We start from the raw sequence: 20,262 nt of genomic DNA on the forward strand, positions 1-20,262 counted from the left end.
TGCCTTTGGCTCAGGTCATGATCCCGGAGTCCTGGGATCGAGTCCCACATTGGGCTCCCAGCTCCATGGGGAGTCTGCTTGTCCCTCTGACCTTCTCCCCTCTCATGTTCTCTCTCTCTCTCACTCTCTCTCTCAAATAAATAAATAAATAATATTTAAAAAAAAAAGATTTTATTTATTTATTTGAGAGAGACTGACATAGGGAGAGAGAGCACAGCTGGGAGGAGAGGGAGAAGGAGGCTCCCTGCTGAGCAGGACTCAGTCCCAGGACCCTGGGGTCATGACCTGAACCGAAGGAAGACACTTCACAGACTGAGCCACCCAGGCATGTTGCATCTTTGGAAGTTGCTAAGAGAGTAGACCCTAAAAGTTCTCATCACAAGAAAAAAAAAATGTCTAACTATGTGCGGTGATGGACATTCCTAGACTTCCTACAGTGATCATTGCACAACATATACAAATAAAAAATCATGATGTTGCACCCCAAATGAATATTATTTGTCAATTATATCTCAATTCATTAAGAAAGTGACTGGTAATCCACAGAGTAGGAGAAAAATTTTGTTAAGTCCTATATCTGGTCAGGGTTATTATGTGTTGAATTGTGTCTCCCAAAAAGAATGTTGAAGTCCCAGCCCCTCTAGAATGTGACTTCCTCTGGAACTAGGGTCTTCCCAATGGTAATCAAGTTCCTATGAGGTCACTCAAGTGGGCCCTCATCCACTATGAATGATGTCCTTTGGGAAAAGGGAAATTTGGACACAGAGGAAGACCCTCACAGAGGGGAGACAAGACGAAGACACTCAGGGAGAAGAGGTCACGTGACTGGAACGTGCATCTATGTGCCAATGAGGAACAGGGACTGGCAGCAAACCCAGGAGCCTGGAAGCAAGTAAGGATCCTCCCCCAGAGCAGCCAGAGCACTCAAGGCTCCGCAGCCGCCTTGACTGCAGACTTCCCGCTTCTGAGAGCGAGACAGCACATTGCTTTGGTTTTAAGCCATCTAATGTTTGGTACTTGGTTACAGCAGTCTTAGAAAACTAGAAAGGCCTTAGAAAACTTAGAAAAATGCAAAGACCTAATAACCAGAATACATAGATTTTTTTAAAAAGAGAGAGAGCTCATAACTCAAGGACAAAAAGAAAACCCAGCACATGAAAAGACTTTCAAGGTCGCTAGTCAGGAGATGCAAACGCAAACCACAAGGAGATACCACTTCACACCCACGAGGATGGCTGCAACCAACAAAGACAGAAACCCGTCTCAAGGGCCAGGTGGAGAGACTGGAACCCTTGTGCCCCTCCCCTGCAGGAACGTGGGGTAGAGCTGCCGCTTTGGAAGACTGCGCCCCTTCCACAGAAAGTCCATCGGTTCCTCGAAAGATGAAAAGCCACTGTATGTTTTAGTCGGTTAAGGCTGCCATGACCAGACACAACAGACTCCATGGCACAAACAACAAAAATGGATTTTTTTCACAGTTCTAGAGGCTAGAACTCCCAGCTAGAGAGGTTTACAGATTTGTACCCTTAGTATTCAGTTAAGGATTCTCTTCCTGACTTACAGACAGCCGTTTCTGGCTGTGTCCTGTCTTGGCCTTCCTTTTGCGTAGGCACAGGGAGAGCATGGGAGTTCTGGTTTCTCTTCCCTTTCTGGAAGGACGCCAGTCCTCTGCGCTTAGGGCCCCAGCCTTATGCTCTCATTAACCTTACTTCCTTAAAGGCCCTGTCTCCAAAGACAATCACACTGGGGTTACGGCTTCAGCCTACAAATTTAGGGGAGATATAATTCAGTCTATAACTTCATAGGACCTAGCAATTCCACTCCTACGTTTACACTCAAGAAAACTGAAAACATGTTTTTGCAAAACCGTGTACATGACTATTCATAGCAGCATTAGTCAAAATAGCCAAAAAGTAGAAAAACTGCCCATAAACTGATAAATAGATAAACAAAATTGTGGGATGCAATGGAATATTACTCACCCACATAAGGGAATGAGGTGGTGATACACATTACAACATGGACAAACCTTGAAAACATTATGCTGAAGAACAAGAAAAGGCAGACACGAAAGTCCACATAGTGTATAAGTCTGTGTATATGAGATGCCCAGACCAGACAATTCTATAGAGACAGAAAGTAGATTAACGGTTACTAGGTGCTAGAGGGGGTGGGAGGAATGGGGAGTAACAATTATTAGATTTCTCTTGGGGGTGATGAGAATGTGCTGGAATTAAATAGTGTGGGTTGCATAACTATGTGAATATATGAAAAGGCACTGAATTGTACACTTTATTTTTTTTAATTTTTTGAATTGTACATTTTAAAATGTAGGTGAAATTTAAAGGTATGTGAATATATACCCCCCAAAATGATCATACTAAGGATGTGTTATATTAGGTATAAAAACATATGGATGCGACCAAAGTTATACTCAGAGGAAAATTCATAGGCTTAAAATATGAAAACAAAACTAAGCACTAAACTCACCTAGAAAAAGACTTCAGGGAAATAAGAAGACGGTATCAATAAAGGTAAAACCAAAAAATAAGTGACAAAAATATAGAACACTGAAATTGATAAATTCAAGACCTGATTCTTTATCATAACCTGTAAAATAAACTTCTAGCAAGGATAATTAATGAAAAGGAAATAGCAAACATATAACATAAAGAAAGAAGAAAAGTTAGCTACAGATACTGAGGAAAGTTCTTTTTTTCTTCTTTTTTTAAAAAGATTTTATTTATTTGACAGAGAGACACACGAGAGAGGGAACACAAGCAGAGGGAGTGGGAGAGGGAGAAGCAGGTTTACCGCCAGAGCAGGGAGCCTGGTGTGGGGTTTGATTCCAAGACCCTGGGACCATGACCTAGCTGAAGGCAGACACTTAACGACTGAGCCAACCAGGTGCCCCTGAGGAAAGTTTTAAAATGTACATTTCTAAGTTACTGAATAAGAAAAAGGTCATCAAAATATTTGCTACACAAATGCAAATTAACAAAACTAATTCAGAAAGTATGGAAAGGGTTGAGAATATCATCCAGCTTTCCCCAGAGAAGGTGCAGGGCCCTGAAAGTGGTTTTGCACACCTTCAAAAAATGATAATTGTGCTATTTAAACTGTTGCAGAACAGACAAAAAGAAGAAATTTTTCCTGATGCCTTTTCCAAAGCCAGCAAGACTTGACAAAGAATACGATTTTTTTAAAAAGCACTAATCTCTCTTGTAAATGTATGTGAAAAAAAATAGTAAAATATAAGCAAATTAATTCAGCAAAATATTAAAAGAATAATACACTCATATCCAGTAGGGTATAATCAGGGAATGCAAAAAGAGCTCACATTGAAAAATCCATGAATAGAATTCATCATGCCAATAGGTCAAAGGAGAAAAAACATGAGGTCATCTTGAAAGATGCTTAAGAAGCATTTTATAAAATTAGCATCCATTCCTGATTTTTTTTTTTTTAAGTTCAGTAAAAAGTGAAAGCATTATATGGCCAAGGAGCTAAAGCACAGGATTTCCACTTCCTAGCTGGGTGACTTTGGACAATTCACTTGGACAATTCACTGAGGCTCTCAGGCCTCAGTGAATTGTTTGAAAGATGATTATCATTCCATTTAAATGAATGAATGTAGAAAATCATACTGCACAGGGTCAATGCCAAACACAGAGCAGCACTCAATCAGTGGAAGCTTAGTATTTTTATTAGTAAAATGGAAACAGCATCTCCTCAACAGAATTTTTAAATCCATCTATATCAAAAACAGGATTGCTAATATGAAACACCAGATAAAAATCTCATATCACATATATTATACGAAAGGGATTTTATAGTAGACGGTTCTAGATATGGATATAGAGATAGGGAAAAAATGTGGAAGGATATACTCCAAGATATTAATAGTTGTATAGCTCTCGGTAACAGGATTATGGGTGCTTTTTTCTTTTCCTATATTGAATGTTTTTTAATGTAAATGCAATAGCAAATGTTAAGTCACAGTAGAGATAGTTAAAAAAAAAAAAAAAGAACAAAACTGTTACTCCAGAAAACCAGACACATTGGAAATCTCTCCCAAAAGGCAGAGAAAATGGATTAAGAGCTAAAAATGATAAAGGGTGTGACAAGATTTAAGAATCAGAAAATAGATGTACAACCTAAGGCTTAGAGAGATTCTTAGAGAGATACTGGAGCTATCAGAAATTCTAGTCAAAGCAATAACCGGGGGAAAAAAGTTCTTTTCTAGGAATAAAAAACTGTGTGCAGATCAAAAGTTTTGCTAGGTACCAGCCAAACTCAATGAAAAGAGATCAATAGTGATTAAAGTTTATTTTCACTAGTAGGTGACAGAATTCTGCAAATGCACACACCCAAGCTACTTACACAAGGATAAAAGTTATCCTGGCCTCAGACCTTTCTGCAACACAGCTACCAGAGAAGACAGGGAAGTACAAACCAGTCGGGTCCCAGACAGGAAAAGACCCCCAAACCCTACCACTCACTTATCTTTCTTGCAAAGGATACTTGAAGGATTATTTGAAGGTGTTGTAGCCCAGCTGGGATTAAAGACAAATGAAAAGTCAGTTTCAGTAAAGGGGAAGGTGTAGCACGAAAGGAGTGTAGGTCTTTCTTTCCTCATCTCTATCCCAGACTCAGAAACGTGACTGCTACGGGTTGGCCAGTGACTTCTGGCGTCCCTAGAGTCTGACCCTGCTGTGCCTCCTTGCTCTCTGCCAAGACCAGGGAAGAGGGTGACCGATGCGGCAGGGAAGGAGGCTGGGGGACACACGACAGAACCCCTTTTGCTGAGGCAGAACAAGAGGAGGGACGATTCTGCTTTTCCCGCTGAAATGTTTGAAAAGGGCGGGCAAAAGATTGCCGGGCTGTCCGCCTGCTTGCCCTGGGAGAGGAGAGGCAGGGCGGCTGCGAGGGGGGCGTGGTGCCGGGCTCTCTGCCGGGTCGGGAGCCGGGGCGCCCGCGGGTTCTCTCACACCCTCCCCCGAGGCGCCCGCCACCGCTCGCGTTACCGCGTTCTCAGTCCCTTCCCTTCCCCACCCCCGCCGGGGTCTCCGGGAAGGGCCGGCAGTCAGCGGGGGTCCCCGCGGTCCGGGAGGTTGGCCGTGGGCCTCGCCTCCTGGACAGACGCGGGGCGCGCGTTCTAAGCCCGGAGGGCGAGGGCGGCCGGTGCGGGGAGCCTGCGGGGCGGGCGGCCTTACCCCCGGGCCCCGTGGACACGGTGACCTGCGCGTAGGTGGCTCCCGCGGCGGCAGCCGGGCCCGACACGCCGTTGAGCGCCGCCACGCGCACGGTGTAGCGCGCCCCGGGCCGCAGGTGGAGCAGCGTGGCGGCGCGCTCCCGCAGCCCGGCCTGGCGCGGCACGAAGGCCACCCGCGGCCCGCACGGCTCGCACGCGCCCCCCGGGCCCTCGCGGCCGCAGCGCAGGCACAGCAGCGAGTACGTGACGTCCGAGCGGCCGCCTGAGTCGGCCGGCGGCAGCCAGCGCAGCCTCAGCGCCAGCGGCGAGCGGCTCAGGCTGTACTGCAGGTCCCGCGGCGCCGACGGCGGCCCTGAGGGGACGGGAGGGGGGGCAGGGGGAGCAGTCAGCGAGGCGAGCGGGGGGAGGCGGGGCGGGGGGTTGTGAAGGAGGAAGGGCAGGAGGAGACGCAGGTTGGGGGGAGTGAGGAGGAGGGACGGGGTGGTGTGGGGCCAGTGAGGCGGGAGGGACAGGGAAGGGGCGCGTGGGGGCCAGCGCGCGGAGGGTAGTGAGGGGAAGGGGATGAGGATGCACGACGGAACAGAGTGTGCGGGGCGGGAGGTCCCCTCCTGGCTGGGGCGCACGGTGAGGTGACGGCGGGGGCGGGGTGGGGGGCGGGCACGAGGGGCAGTCCACTCCAGGACCAGCCAAGAAGCCTGACCTCCGTCTCCGGGACCCTCGTCCTGGTTCTTCCAATCCCAGGCCCCGGCCCCATCCCCATCCTAGGGTCCCCTCCCGCCACCCCGCCGTCTGGGTCGCTGGTCCCCAGGCTCCCCACGCTGTCCAGTGCCAGCCCCTTGCCCTCGGCATCCGCTCCACCAGGCCTTTCCTGATCCGCCCCCCACCCCCCGAAGGCTTTGGAGGGGGGCACTCACGGGTGCAGGAGGCCGAGGGCGGGTCGGTGGGCGAGCGCGCGTAGCTGTCCTGGCACACGCAGAAGGTGGAGGCGTTTTCCAGGGCCCGGCTGTGCTCTGGGCACGGGGAGCAGAGCAGCCGGCGCGAGGACAACTTGTAAAACCCTGGGGGACAGGCTGCGGGGCAAAGCCACGTGAGGAGGGATCTCCTCCACAGCTCCTCCCTCCCCCACTGTCCTGCCTGCCCCATTAGGGTGAGTTTAGGTCCTGGAACTGTGCAGTGAAAGGAGGTCTCCGCTCTTCCAGCACTGCCCCAAGCGGTAGCAGCTCTGGACCCAACCGCCCAGTACTACCTGACCCTTAAGAAGTGCTTACTGTGTGCTCAACACTATTTTACTTTTAGTAGTTCACCGAACCCTCACAATAGCCTGTGAGGCATGTATTTTATCCTCATTTTTAAAATGAGGAAATTAAGGGGCGCCTGGGTGGCTCAGTGGGTTAAAGCCTCTGCCTTCGGCTCAGGTCATGATCCCAGAGTCCTGGGATTGAGCCCCGCATCGGGCTCTCTGCTCCTTGGGGAGCCTGCTTCCTCCTGTCTCTCTCTCTGCCTACCTGTGATCTCTGTCTGTTAAATAAATAAATAAAATCTTTTAAAAAAATTTTTTTTAAAAATGAGGAAATTAAGGCTCAAAGAGGTTCAGTAGCTTGGCCAATGTCCCATGGCTGGTGAATGGTGGGATTCCAACCCAAGCAGACACCATCCTACCCTAATGCCCACTGGGGAAAGAAAATAAGCCAGACTCTTCCAGTCTTGATGTGAGGCCAGAAGACAGGTGCCTCCGAGGGGTGTGTCACAGCTCCCCAGGGACAGACACCCACAGGCTTCTCGTTATGTGCGCGCAGCCGCACTCACACTGTTGTCGGAGCCCAACATCCCACCACTACCATTTGGGTTCATCATCACAGATCCTCAACTGACACCCTTGGTTGCAGTTTAGAAATGGAGCCAGACAGATGGAGGGGAGTAGAGGGAGGAGGGTGAAGTTTCCCCGGTTCTAGTCTTGACACCCTCCTCAGTGACTTTGCTTCTCTCACTTCTCTGCTTCTCTGGCCTCATCCAGGACACAGGCTGTTGAGAGCACAGGCTTTTTTGTATCTGGACAACCTGGGTTTGCAGCTGGGCTTTTACCCCTTAGTTGCTGGTGGCCTCAGGCAGATCTCTTGACCTCTCTGAGCCTTGTGTAGACGACCCACCTCAAAAAGGTTGGTGGGGGATTAGCTGAGATGAAGTGTAAGCCGCTTAGCCCAGCAAAGACAACACGCTCACAACCGTGGTAGTAATTACTGTTCCTCTATCACAGGCCTGAAGTGGAAATTGCTTAACGCCCACTTGAAAACTTTGCTCACCAGCTGGGCCAGGCGGGAGGGAGGCAGTGGCTCCGGGGCCCTCCTCTGGGAGTCCCAGTGGTTCTCACCTTGATCTCTGCCTCCACCCACTCTGGCCACCCACCAGCTGGTTCTGGAAGGCTGGCCCCAAGAAGCCCCCAGAAGACATGGTACAGTAGAAGGGATGCACAGGAGCCCTCAGGAAGAATGTTCGGGCTGTGTGAGGAAGAGGGGAGTGGGCTGAGGGTCTCCATGATCTGGAAGCCTTTAGGCTTGGAGGCTCAGTCTTGCTTGGGCATCAGAGCTTTGGGCAGGATCTCTGAAGCCCCAGGGGCTTTGGAACTATCTGCCTTCAGAACAGAGCATGGACTCACTAACATCTTGGTCTGGCGGGTGGTAGCAGCCCCCGCTGGGACTCAGGTGGCCTGGGTTCCCGTGCTGGCTCTGCCACTCCCTATGCCTCTCTGGCCTTAAGAAACCATCAGCCAGGTGGGGGTAATAACCACAGCCTGCCAGCCTCCGCTGTGAAGTCAGAGCGGGGATCTGTTTGCAGGGTCTCACAGCGGTCGGAAAAAAGGACCAGAGGCTCCTTTTCTCTGTGTGTTGGTGGACACTTGGGGTCCCGGAGATGTGTATCACAGCAGAGACAGCAGTGGTTATCTCTACTTTGACAGGCTCTGCATAGAGGAGGTTCGCTTTGAGGGGCAAGCTCACAAAGCCTCCAGACTGCTGGCCCCTCCCTCTGTTCCTCAAGGTCAGAATCAAGTGTCAGAGATCACCTAGCTCCACTCCCCTGACCAGGTCCTCCAGCAGCTTTCTTAGCAGGAGCCACAATCTTTGATTAGAAATGGAGAGCCCACCTCCTTCTGTACCCCTGCTGAATGGTACTGGCAGTAAGAAAGGGCTTCCTTATGTTGAGTCCAAATTGGCTCCTCTGTCTGGAATACCCCTCATGCCACCCCATCAAAGGGCAGCCATGTGCCCTGTGGAGACTTAGAGAGCCTGTCTGCTTGGGTCAACTCCCCGGTGCCAACCACCCCACCCATGCCACACTCAACTCTTCTTTTCACACTTCTGACTCTTGTCCTATAAGGTTTTATACTCCTTCTCTCCTTTCTTTCTTTTTTCTTTTTACAAATTTTTACATTATTTTTATCCTTTTTTTAAAGATTTTATTTATTTAGTTGACAGAGAGAGACACAGCAAGAGAGGGAACACAAGCAGGGGGAAGTGGGAGAGGGAGAAACAGGCTTCCTGCTGAGCAGGGAGCCCAACATGGCCTCCATCCCAAGACCCTGGGATCAGGACCTGAGCCAAAGGCAGACGCTTAACGACTGAGCCACCCAGGTGCCCCAACCCCTTCTCTCCTGGTAAACTCATGTTTCTCCAGACCCCAGCTCAAAATAATAATACCTCCCTTGTGAAGCACTCCCCAGCATTCTCCGCAGTTGCCTGTTCCTCAAGGCAGAGCCGATGCCATTTTAAGTGACTTTTGTCTAGTCTCAGCTTAAGTCAGAAGTGGGACTGGGTTTCTGAGTGTGTGTGTGTTTGTGTGTATGATTGCACAATTGCCCTCAATGTGTATCCAAACCCTCTCCTCCAGACCCTGATCTATTCATCGGATGATTTTTTTTTTTTAAGCACCTACTATGAGCCAGGTGCTCTGGAGAGAGGCCCTGGAGATAGACTGCATAAAACAGACCAGGATCCTACTGCCCACTGGCCCAGATGCCCTGCTCCCACCTCACAGGGAGAAGAGAGACTGTCAGCTGGTAATTCCCTCAAGGTCTGGCCATCCAACTCACAAACTTCCATCTTCACCCACCTTCCTTCTCCCCCTTCCTTCCAGGCCTACATGAAGGGATGGGCCACCTCCCTTTGAAGGCCTCCAGCCTCCTCCTCCACTCTGGGTCCTGCCCCTTCTCTGCCTCCCAGACTATATCCCATCAGTCTTATGGCTCCTAATTCTTACATCACTCCTTCTCTACCTATTCTTCCCACGGACAGAACAAGGGAGTGCTGCAGTAAGAGTGGTCCATTTCGGGTGCAGACAGTGAGGGTATTATTTCTAGGGTATTAAAAAACAATAAATCTGGGGTGCCTGCGTGGCTCAGCCGGTTAAGCGTCTGCCCGCAGCTCAGGTCATGATTCCAGGGTCCTGGGATCAAGCCCTGCATTGGGCTCCCTGCTCAGCGGGAGTCTGCTTTTCCCTCTTCCCCGTCCCCCCCTTCCCCGTGAGTACATTCTCTCTCTCAAATAAATAAATAGAAATATATATTTTTTAAAAACAATAAAGCTGACTAAAACATGGCCTGATCTTCATTAGCAGCTAGCATCAGCAATTCTAAACCATGTCAGTAATAAAATACATCCCCCTGGGACAGGCTGCTCCCACCACACCCCACTTGGTACCCCCCCCCCACCCGCTCCTTCCTTAGCAGATAAACAAGGCTCCTATCTACAGCCAAAATCTTCTCTCAATCCGGTTTCCTCTTTAAGATACCACCCCCTCTCCTCGCCTTTCAAATCCAGCCTTCCAGGAGTTTTGCACATTCCCTGACTCTCACTCCACATCTTCCTCCATCCCCCAACCTACTGAGCCCGGTCTGTCTGTCTGTCTATCTGTCTCTCCATTACTCTCTCTCTCTCTCTCTCTCTCCATTGCTCTTGCCTGGGCCACCAAGCAGACACTGTCCAAAGCTCGCCTTACCTGAGTGCTCACCCACACTATAAGCTGTTCCTTCCTGGACCCCTCCACGTGCCCGGGGCTGCCATGAGATCACACTTTCCTGGATCTCCTCCAATGTCTGATTCTCCCTCAACGTCCTTTTTTATGGGTTTCAATTCTTCTACGCCCCCTACGTACTGCTGTTGTGTGAGACTCCATCACTGGACCCTCCTGCTTCCTACCTCACCTTGGTCAGTCCCAGCCACACCCACGGCTTCTAGTGGTACCTATATTTCTGTTGCTGAGGTCCAGACTCACTTTCTAGCTACCTCCCCTTGAACGCACCACAGACATCATAAATTCAGGGTCCGTCAGTGTCCCGTGTTCTCTACCCCAGTGAATGATCCTCTGTCCACTCAGTCCTCCCTCATGACGTGGTCACCAGGGGTTGTGGATGCGGCTCATTTTCCCACCCATCCTCATGTCTCAGTGATCTCTGCCTCAGTTCAGACCTTGTGCTCTTTCTCCTGGACTACTGTGCCATCTTTTTCTAGTCTTTCATCCTTCCTTCCCCCAATCATTTCTTTGTAATTGCAACTCAAGTGATCTTTTGAAAATATAAATCTGAACATGTCAGATTCCTGCATTATATCCTCCGCATCAGTCTACAGCATAAAATCTAAGTTCTTTATTCTAACGTTCAAGGCCCTTCATGATCTATTCCTGCCCCCCTCCAGCCCCAACACCCCTTATACCCCCAAAGGCCCTTTGCTCCGAGCCCCAGTCATGCTACATTCTTTCCTGCCTCCATGCTTCTGCAGACAATCTCTTAACTGAGAATGCTTTTAGCTGCCTGGAAAAAAGGCCTTTTCCACACTTAGAATTGGCCTCTCCCTTCTCTAGGCTTCCTCAACTCTGTTCATATGTGTCACACTCTATGGTAACCACTCCTTCACCCAAGACTCCTTTACTGGGCACCTGCCATATCCTGTTATGGACCCTGAGGCTGGCAAGACTGATTCAGTCATTGCCTGAGGTCATTTTCTAGTCCAGTGGTGGAAACACACATAAGTAGATCACTGTGTACCATGGAGTGAGTGCAGAAAAAGAGGTTGCCATCAACTACACTTCAATTAAAAAAAAAAAAAAAGGCAAGAAATAGAGGTTGCAATGGGTGCTGGAGAGCAGAAGTGGATCCTAACCCTAATTAGAGAGCTTGGGAAGGTTCATGCCTCCAAGTCCCTTACTAATCCAAAAGTTCTCCCTGAGGAAAGAGATGGTGACAACATCTAAATAAAATAAGCCCTCTTAAATGCATTTGGTAAGTTCTCAGGTCAAAACAAATGGACGATTGAAAAAAAGACAGAATACCTTTAGTCATTTCTTCCTCTGTCTTCCCACCACTGTATTAATCCCTCTGTTAGATCACGTAATACCTTGTCGTGGTTTTTCAATTTTTACATTTTCATCTGTAGAGCTGCTGAAGAGTTGAAACTATACCTGACTCATTTCTGTTGTCCTGCCATCCACAAAAGGATGTGGCTTAGAAGAATCATCCCTTGCTCTTTTTACATTAAGGGCAAGCATCCATACTCCATCCTTACCCTTAGTCCTCAGAGCCAGAGATCAGCAAGAAAAGGAGAGGTCTGGTCCTGGTGCCCTACAAACCTGAGAACCCAACCAAACCTGCACATGACCAGGGTCTCCCTTGGGGGCACAGTGACTCATAGTTCAGAGAGTTGGGTCATCTAGTGCAAACTCCTGACCTCTTTCTCTCTCTCCAGCTCAAGAATCCCACAGCCAGCCTCCAATTTGTGTATGGTCAGGGAATGGGAGGTCACTCTATAAAGAAACCAATGCATCATCCAGTAGACGTGGGTTGCTGTATCCTTCTTCCCTATGCCTAAGGGAGGCAGTATGGTGTAATAGAAGGAACTTGACAGTTGGGCAAATCTGGATTCAAATCCTGATTCCCCATTTACTAACTTCGCAAATGAGGTGTTAATAATTCTCTGAGCCTCCGTTTCCCCATCTACAAAACAGGGATACTAGCGACTTACTTTATTGTCGGGAATAAATGAGACGTTCTTTGTGAGGTGCTGATCATAGTGCCTGAAACGCACGCCCCTAATGCCCCCCTATATAGAGTCAAATTTACTTCCTAGTAATTTCATTCAATGGTCCTGGCTGGACTCACTGGAAAGCTCCACAGAAGACCAGGACTCTGGGCTTCACAGCCCACAGCTTCTCCACTCCCCCTCCTGCCTCTTTCAGCCAGCGCACACTCTCTCCCTGTCGCCACCTGCGCGCTACATTCCCACGTCACACCCCCCTCGTCCGATGAATACCTTCACAGATGTCACCACGTTCCTGGAATCCCGCACTGCAGCTGCAGCGGCCCACGGGCACCAGCCACTCACCATCAGCGCCACAGTGCATGCGCGGGGGGCTGCCGGGCTCCCCTTCTGAGTGCGCCACGCACGTTCCCGTCACCTCCACCAGCGTGGAGAAGGCGCTCTCGGCCGCGGTGGCCGGGAACGCTGCCAGGCCCCGCACGGTGGCGCGGCACTGCTTGTAGTAGACGCGCACAGAGACCAGCGCCACGCATGCGCCCACGTCCTGAAAGGCCAGGTGGAAACCCCGCCGGCTGAGCGGACCGATCTCTCGCACCTCTGTGTTCAGCTTCATCTTGCGCTCTCCCAGGTCGCCCTGCGTGAAGCTCTCATCTGCCGCGATTGTATCGATCTTGCGGGGCCGGCTGCCACCTGCTCGGAGACGCCCGCGACCCAGGTCAGCCTCTGTTTCCAGGTAGTAGACGTTGAAAGTCTCCTTGCAGGTGCCAGCGGCGCCCGGGATGCTGCTGCAGTCGCGCAGCGTGAACTGCAGCTCCACGAAGATGCGCTGCCCGCGGCCACGACTGATCCAGCCAGTTTGCAACCAGTTGTCCTGGTTGGGCTCCAGCACGTTGCACACCTGATATGTGCGGATGGGACGGTCATGCTCGTCCACGCCGCTGATCTCCTCCCACTGGGGAGGAGAACAAAGATGCGGGAAGCTCAGAGCCAAGGCGCCCCCAGGAGGTCGAGTCCTGGCGGTGACGAAAGCTGAAAACCCCCTTCCCCATCATCCCTCATTCTCCCTCCCTCCACCTCCGAGCCCTGAAATTGTAAGATGCAGAGCTGGGAGAGACGTTGGAGACAAGAAGCACAATCTATAATTTTATATGTGGGGAAACTGAGGCTCCAGAGAGTGAGAGAGAGTGATTTGACTGGATATGAACGTGAGTTAACCCCAAAGTTGGGGAATGGTGCCTGAAGTCTCCTGGCTCTCCACCAGGTGCCCATTCAGTGACCAGGCTTCAGTCACAGAGCCATATCTCCCAACCCCCACGCCTAGTTTCTAAGCCTCTTTTTAGGATATTAAGTCTTGCTTGTTCTGTCAATCCATCAATCAACACTGCTTAGAGGGGTCTACTACATGCAAGGTATTGTCCAGCATTGGATCATATAGATGACACATTTATGTTGCTACACACAGGTAGTTTAACCCTTGCTATATATTTTTTCCTTTTCTTTTCTTCTTGGACTGACTAAAAACAACCTTTCCTAATAGGCCACTCTGGCATGAAGCCAGTGCTGCTGAAGACCACATGCTCTGAGGAGCATTTTGTGCTGCTGTAACCACAAGGAACCAAAGGATTTGAGTCCCAGACAACCAGAAGATTCCTGGCACAGGGAGAGAAAGGTTACACTTACCCCATTACTTGGCAGTGCAGTCCAGCCCAGCTCAGCCTGGGAGGCTTTGGAATCCAGGAGGATAACTATGGAGAAGGAAGAACAGAGAGGTCAGAAAACCAGAAGGTCAGGAAGGTGGGAGGAACCCTTTTGTGAGTTCACTGTAAATTTGCTGAGGGGACAGAGACAAATTTTTCCTATTCCTTATCTTCCCATAAAGGGGTGGGATGTGAGTTAGCTCAAATCCAGAAAGATGTAGCCATGACTATTGGGGAAGGAACCTGTATTAGTTTCCTGTAGCTGCTGAAACAAATTGTCACAGACTCAGTGGCTTCAAATAACAGTAACTTATTCTTGTACGGTTCTGGAGGTCGGAGGTTGGAAATCAGTTTCACTGGTTTAAAGTCGGGGTGTCAGCAGGACTGGCTCCCTCTGTAGGTTCAGAGGGGAAAATCCATTTCCACAAAAATTTTTCAGCCCCCTAGATTCTTTGGCTTGTGGTCCCTTCCTCCATCTTCAAACTGCATCTCTCTAATCTCCTTTAGTGATCAAATTGCCTTCTCCTTTGGCTCTGACTCCTCCTGCATCCTCTTCTAAGGACCATTGTGATTACCTCGGGGCTATCCAAATAATCCAGGATAACCTCTTCATCTCAGGATCCCTACCCATATCTGCAAGTCTTTTGCCTTTTGGAATAACATTCACAGGTTCTGGGGATTAGGGTGTGGACATATTTGGAGAGTCATTATTCAGCCTGCCACAAAGTTCATGGAAGTACTCTAAGATTGTCTCTAAGATGGAGGTGGTGGTGTCAGTGAGCCCTCTTCCTGCCTTCCTAGGCTCCCTAAATTACAACTAGAGTGCCAAGAAGGAGAAGGTGAATATATTAAAGGATTTCTGCATACATCCTGAATTCTTCATATTCAGGGGCTCTTCTGAGATCTGAAGTCACCAAAGATGGGAGAGGCTTGAACCTTCTTAGTTTGACTCCCAGAGCCTCTGGGGGAAATGAGTGGAGAGACTCTGCCAGTAGCAGGAGAAATAAAATTCTCTTCTCTCCTCTGCTATCAGTGTCAGTCCCAAAGAAGCATTGGTCTGGACGGCACAACAACAGCTCAGAGGCAGGAACCCAGGCTATCCTGAAGTCTTGGAAGATTACAAAGCTGGAGCTTAAACAAGGGGGCGGGGCTCCAAGGAGAGGGTCTCTAAGAGGGTTGGCTTCAGAGGCATCGGAGACTGTAAGCAGGACCGCCGACAGCTCTCCCGATTTGGGTATAACTGACAGCATATCGGAATTGCATAGTGGAAAGCCTCAGAGATCCGGGTCCCCGACCCCCTGATCAGCGCTTCAAATTCCAGCTCCTCGGGATTCTGCACCTGGATATGACGCCTCTGGATTCAGTTCCGTGTGCAGCTCCCCCAAATCCAGAATCCGAGGCAAGACGCGGGCTCTGGTACCGCAGGCAATCCCAAGCCCAGCAACGCGGACCGCGTCAGGTAGTCAACGCTCCAAATTCAGCACTGCGGACAGTTCCCCCGCCAGCAAGTCGGGTTGCTCTCGACCCCAGCCACCCCTTCCCGATCAGAGCGCCCCACCTCCTGCCTCGCTATTCGGGCTCCATACCGTCGTCCCGTACTTCGATCTCACCTCCACATCTCCCTGTCTCCTCTGCTCTCTTCATCTCCCCGCCCCCACACCTCCCACCTCCAATCGCTCAGCCTGTCCGTCTCACCGGCCCCTGAAACGCCGCTTCTGGCTCCCAGGGTTCCTGGGTTCTTTCTTCCCTGGCCTCGCAGGTCTCTAGCCCGATCTCCTCAATACCCCTCTCTTTCCCATTGCTTAGCTACCGTTTTCTCTGTCTCTTTAGTTCTTTGCTTCCTGCTGCCCGCTTGCTTCAAATCCCAATACTGACTCCAGTCTCTCTATACGACTCCTTTCCTCAGAACCCCGGTTCTCCAGCCCCTTATCTTCTGGCATCCCAAGCTCCAAGAACAGCCACCACTCTCCTCACCTTCCTCAGCGGTCCCGGGCCTCCCTGGTCCCAAAAGCAACGCCAGACAGAGCGGCATCAGACAAACGAACAGGCGCAGCGGATATGGGCCGGCGCCGGTCTCCATGGTCCGCAGACCGAGCTGTCAGTGCGGCGGCGGCTCAAGCCGCGCCAGCCCCAGCACCGCTGAGCAGTGCCCCCAGACCCTAGCGCCTTCTGGGGGCGGGATCTCGCTGGTTACCATCATCCACGGGGACCAATCACCAGGCACCGCCGCGGGAGGTCCACCAATCCTCCCCAGCAGAAGGTAGAGGGGTGGAGTTTCATAGGCCAGGGGCGGAACAGCTAAATGGAAGGGGGAAGGAAGGGGTCCCGCCAGTCTCCAAACGTGGGGGTGGGGCAGCGCTGAGCGCTAGCCTGGCTCCTGGGGAGGAAGATGAGCCCGCGGCGATGGCCCAGAGCTCGAAACCTTAGCCTCTCATTCCCGAGAAGTAGACAATATGGGCGTGGCTTAAGGACGGGTGAACCTCGGGGAGGCAGCGACACTTGCAGCCTCTAAGCTAGCCTGGAAGCTCCCTTGTTCCCAGGACTTGCAAGGGATTTTGAAGCCTGATGTCCTGACCCCAAGCTCAGGGGAGTTCCTCAATCTCCCAGCTCTTGGCTTCTTGGCTTCTTCCTACGTCTGCGGCTCCTGGCGTCCCCCGGCTCGGTCCCGCCCCCTTCTCTCCCCTCCCTACACACACACACACACACACACACACACACACACACACACACACACCGGCTGCAGGAAGGGGCCAAGCCCGACCCTGGGAGCTACTCGAGAAAGGAGAGCAAAGTGGGAGACGGAGTCCCACCCTACCAGCAGCGCTTCCAAGGTTGGGAAAACATGTGGACGCCTGGATGGGGTTGGTGGTAGATACTGCATGAACGTTTGGTTCCTCGGGTTCTTGGTCTTGCTGCCAGCACACAGGCAGCACTCTGCACAACTACCCATTTCCCGGGTCTGCTCGGAGCCTGGAGTTCCCCCCCACACCCCCCACACCCCCCACCCCCCGCCTTTGACAATCCCTCTCCGCCCATCCCAGGGTACTGGTGAAGAGCTCAGTGGCCGAGATTCCGAGGCGCCTGCGAGACAGGCGGACCAAGTCTCACAGAGTTCAACCAGCGCTGGAGAAGCTGCAAGAAAACGTGGAACACGACCTCTATCTAGTGAAGGTCATTTATGTGCAAGCTGAGGGTTTAAGGCGTTGGTGGTGGGAAGGGCTGAAGCCCTCCAGGACCAAGGAGGCGGCTATTGAGCGCCACCATCTGGGCTGAACTTGAGCAGACAAAGCTCCACCCACCCTGTAGCTTTTCAGTGCTCTTTTCTTGGGGGACCCAGCCCCTCTGCTTTTGGAAGCTAAAGTACCTGGAAAACCCTTGAAAATCATTGAGTGCTGTGTCTCCATGACCTGCGTGGCTTGACTGTGCGTTTTGTATATGTGTGTTCCCTACCCTCCCAACCAAGACTCCCTGAGTGCCATGCTCTGTGCTGAAAATATCTGGGTGAATCTCTGTCTCTGCCACAGTCCATACCTCCTTGAGCACAGAGAATTATGAAAATTCGTGGCATCTAATTCCCCGTGGCATCGTGGAATTCTATTCACTTACAAGCCGCTTTCGTGTATCATTTCTGTGTGTGTGTGTGCCTACACATGCGCGTCTAGTATGTGTATACGAACACTTGTTCACTCACAGACATACTTGCTGGACAGCCCCAATAGGAGTGGCTGGGAGGCGTTGGACTCCTTTGTAGGTAGAAAGAAAGGTTATCAGGAGAGGCTGGGGCTCGGAAACCGCACGAGACCCAAGCCCCCAAGCCGGCTGAGGAAGCAGAAGGAGGTGTGGCGTCCAGCAGGTTCTTGGATGCAGGCGGGGTCTTTGAAATCGATCTACCTGAAGAAGGCTCTCACACCCCCACCTCTTTCCATCTTCATTCTTCTCACGATTGGTTTTCCCCTCCCCCTCTACCCCCCAGCGTTGGGAGTTGGTATTTTTAGAAGCTGCTTAGAGACCCAGGACTCCTTTCATTTCAAAATGAGTCCTCACTCCACTACCCCTCACCCTTTTCTTCAAAACAAGGCCCCATACCCTATGCAGTCTTAAGGCACCAGTCATGGCTTCTTACCCGAGCATCAGGGACTTCAAACCGGAGCTTCTGACCCGTATGTGCTAATACAAAATGCAAACTCCTCGTGAGCCTCGAAAGGATCTTCCAGGAGCCATGCTATGGGGGAAATTATCTGGGGGAAAGCCATATAGAATGCCCCAACAAACCTCTGGCTGCCAGGAGTCTGGTTCCCCACCACCACCACCACCTCCACCATACATACATGCAAGCTCCTTGCGCCTTGGGGAATTTGCCAGATCAAGAGCCCAGCAATGGGGGAAAGAAGAGGAAAAGAAGAATTGGAACAATTCTTTTGTTTCTTCCTTTGAGCAATTCATTTATAATAAAACCAGAATGGAGAAGCCTCAATGTACAAGGATGTATGCGAATCAGCAAAACTTTAAGAGATACTCCAAGGCAGACTCTCTACTAGGTGACAGTGGAATAAACACCTATGTGAAGATATTCAAAAGGGCCTTAGAAGGAAACTAAGCCATGGTTTTACTACTAACTTTAAGTGCTGGGGTCCAGTCCACCAAGAGCTAAGTTAGATCCTTTCCTGGAATAGTGAGGTCGGGAGTCAGGCGGGGGTGGTGTTCTGGTGGAGCGCTGAACTGTGAGACAGTGGCCAGCTTCAGCCTTTCAAATTTTCTGTCCATGGTACCAAACCCACTAAAGTCTGGACCCTCCATTTTAACCGGACCTGGGACCTGTCCGCTGCCCTGCTCCAATCCTCAGTCCAGGGCTTGCTGTGTGTTGCTCCAGCCTATAACCCAGATCCAACCATGTGAGCCTCCAGAAGACAAGCAGCTTTACTCCATGGAGTAGGAGTGGAGGGACCTGGAACCCATCTGGAGACTCCTATTTTCTCTTCCTCTCCTCCCAGACCCCATATGAGGTAGTAGAGAAAGAATCCTTCTCTCTTTTTCTACTTCACTATCTGCTGGAGTTGAGCAGGTTCATTCAACATCCAAATAGTTGAAGTGATCTTCCAAGGAGCAGATCCAATTTTACAGCATCTCCAAGCTACTGGAGGTTACAAATTAAAGGGCTGAACATTTTATCTCTTCTTTTTGCACAAATCCAGAAAGTACATCCATCCTGGCTGAACAGAAAAGGTCATCTCCTCCATGGAGAAGACTAAGATTTCTTCAGAGAAATCAGGGTCAAGTCCTGTCCTCGACAAAGAAGACAAAGAGGGAGCAAAGAGCACTGGTGAGCACTACTCACTACTGCTCAAAGGGACATTTCTAATTTGTCTCTTTCCTCTTCCATTCTATCACCTTTTTCCAAGCTTGAGAAAAGCTTAATAATTCACCCAAGGTGAATTATTTTCTAGGACAATACACTCACAGGCAAAAATAAGATGGGGGTTATATACAAATGTTTGAATTGTATTTTTCTAAGATAAAGGAAAGATAAAACATTTTAATTTATTGACTTTGAAAATTAAGCAGCAGAAACCTTTCATTATCAAATACAACCATTTAGACTTTATGATACTCTACTTTCTCCTCTGTGAAATAAGAATGAACACATTTCAGAATTATTGCAAAGTCAGAATATAATTTATTTGTATGGCCCAGCATGTGGCATGTGGCACATAGTTCTGGTATATTTTATTATTTAATCTCATGGTTAATTAAGGTGAAAAACAGAAAGAAAAAAGGAAAGGATAAAGGAAGGTTAGGTGGTGAGATAGGAGGAAAGAGAGGTAGAATTAGGGAGACAGTCATAGGGGAAAATAATGAAGGATAAAGAAGGAGACAGGCTGTTGAGATGAATGTGGTTAGGAAGCACAAGAGCCTGAAAGCAATGTGCTTGAGGAGACAGGAGTGTCATGAGGGAAGGCTGGCTGGCCAGCTGCCAAGTGGCCTCAGAGGTGACACTTACCTTGGTGAATTAATCATGGTCCAGGATCGTAAACTTGACTTTAACAGCATTAAGAAAGAACCTATGTGTTGGAGGGTTGGAAAGTAGATCGTAACTAACTCAGCTCTGATCCTGCTATCTGAGCCAAAGACCCAATGAATTAATACACAATAAGAAATGGAACTGCAAGAGAGTCAGAATTCTTACATTGCCATGTCCAGCAAATTCTTCCCTTGTAGGAAAAAATTTGCACAGGAAGCCAGTTTATGATGTGAAGGCTGCTTTGAGAGTTTAAGGGGAGGCAGTTGGATGGTTTAAATATTTGATGGCATCAGGCTCTGGTAGCCTTGT

The 20,262-nt window shown here is 50.1% G+C and overlaps 1 protein-coding gene across 3 annotated transcripts in view; it reads right to left on the bottom strand.

Annotated features, from left to right (window-relative positions):
- Positions 1-16,096, bottom strand: part of EPHA10 (EPH receptor A10) — a 40,068-nt gene extending 23,972 nt beyond the window's left edge. For 2 of the 3 annotated variants that reach the window (XM_082688804.1, XM_082688803.1), the window contains exons 1-4: positions 15,909-16,096; positions 13,918-13,982; positions 12,511-13,189; positions 6,130-6,285 (exon numbers count right to left, since the gene is read on the bottom strand). In XM_082688804.1, the coding sequence (XP_082544930.1) occupies positions 6,130-6,285; positions 12,511-13,189; positions 13,918-13,982; positions 15,909-16,014 (1,006 nt within the window). In that variant the 5' untranslated portion in view covers positions 16,015-16,096. Of the gene's footprint in view, positions 1-5,216; positions 5,568-6,129; positions 6,286-12,510; positions 13,190-13,917; positions 13,983-15,908 lie in introns of all 3 variants that reach the window. The other variant, XM_082688805.1, reaches the window with a different exon arrangement.
- Positions 16,097-20,262: the final 4,166 nt, after the last annotated feature.

The sequence above is a fragment of the Mustela nivalis genome (genome assembly GCF_964662115.1).
Source record: "Mustela nivalis genome assembly, chromosome: 10".
Classification (NCBI taxonomy): Eukaryota; Metazoa; Chordata; class Mammalia; order Carnivora; family Mustelidae; genus Mustela; species Mustela nivalis.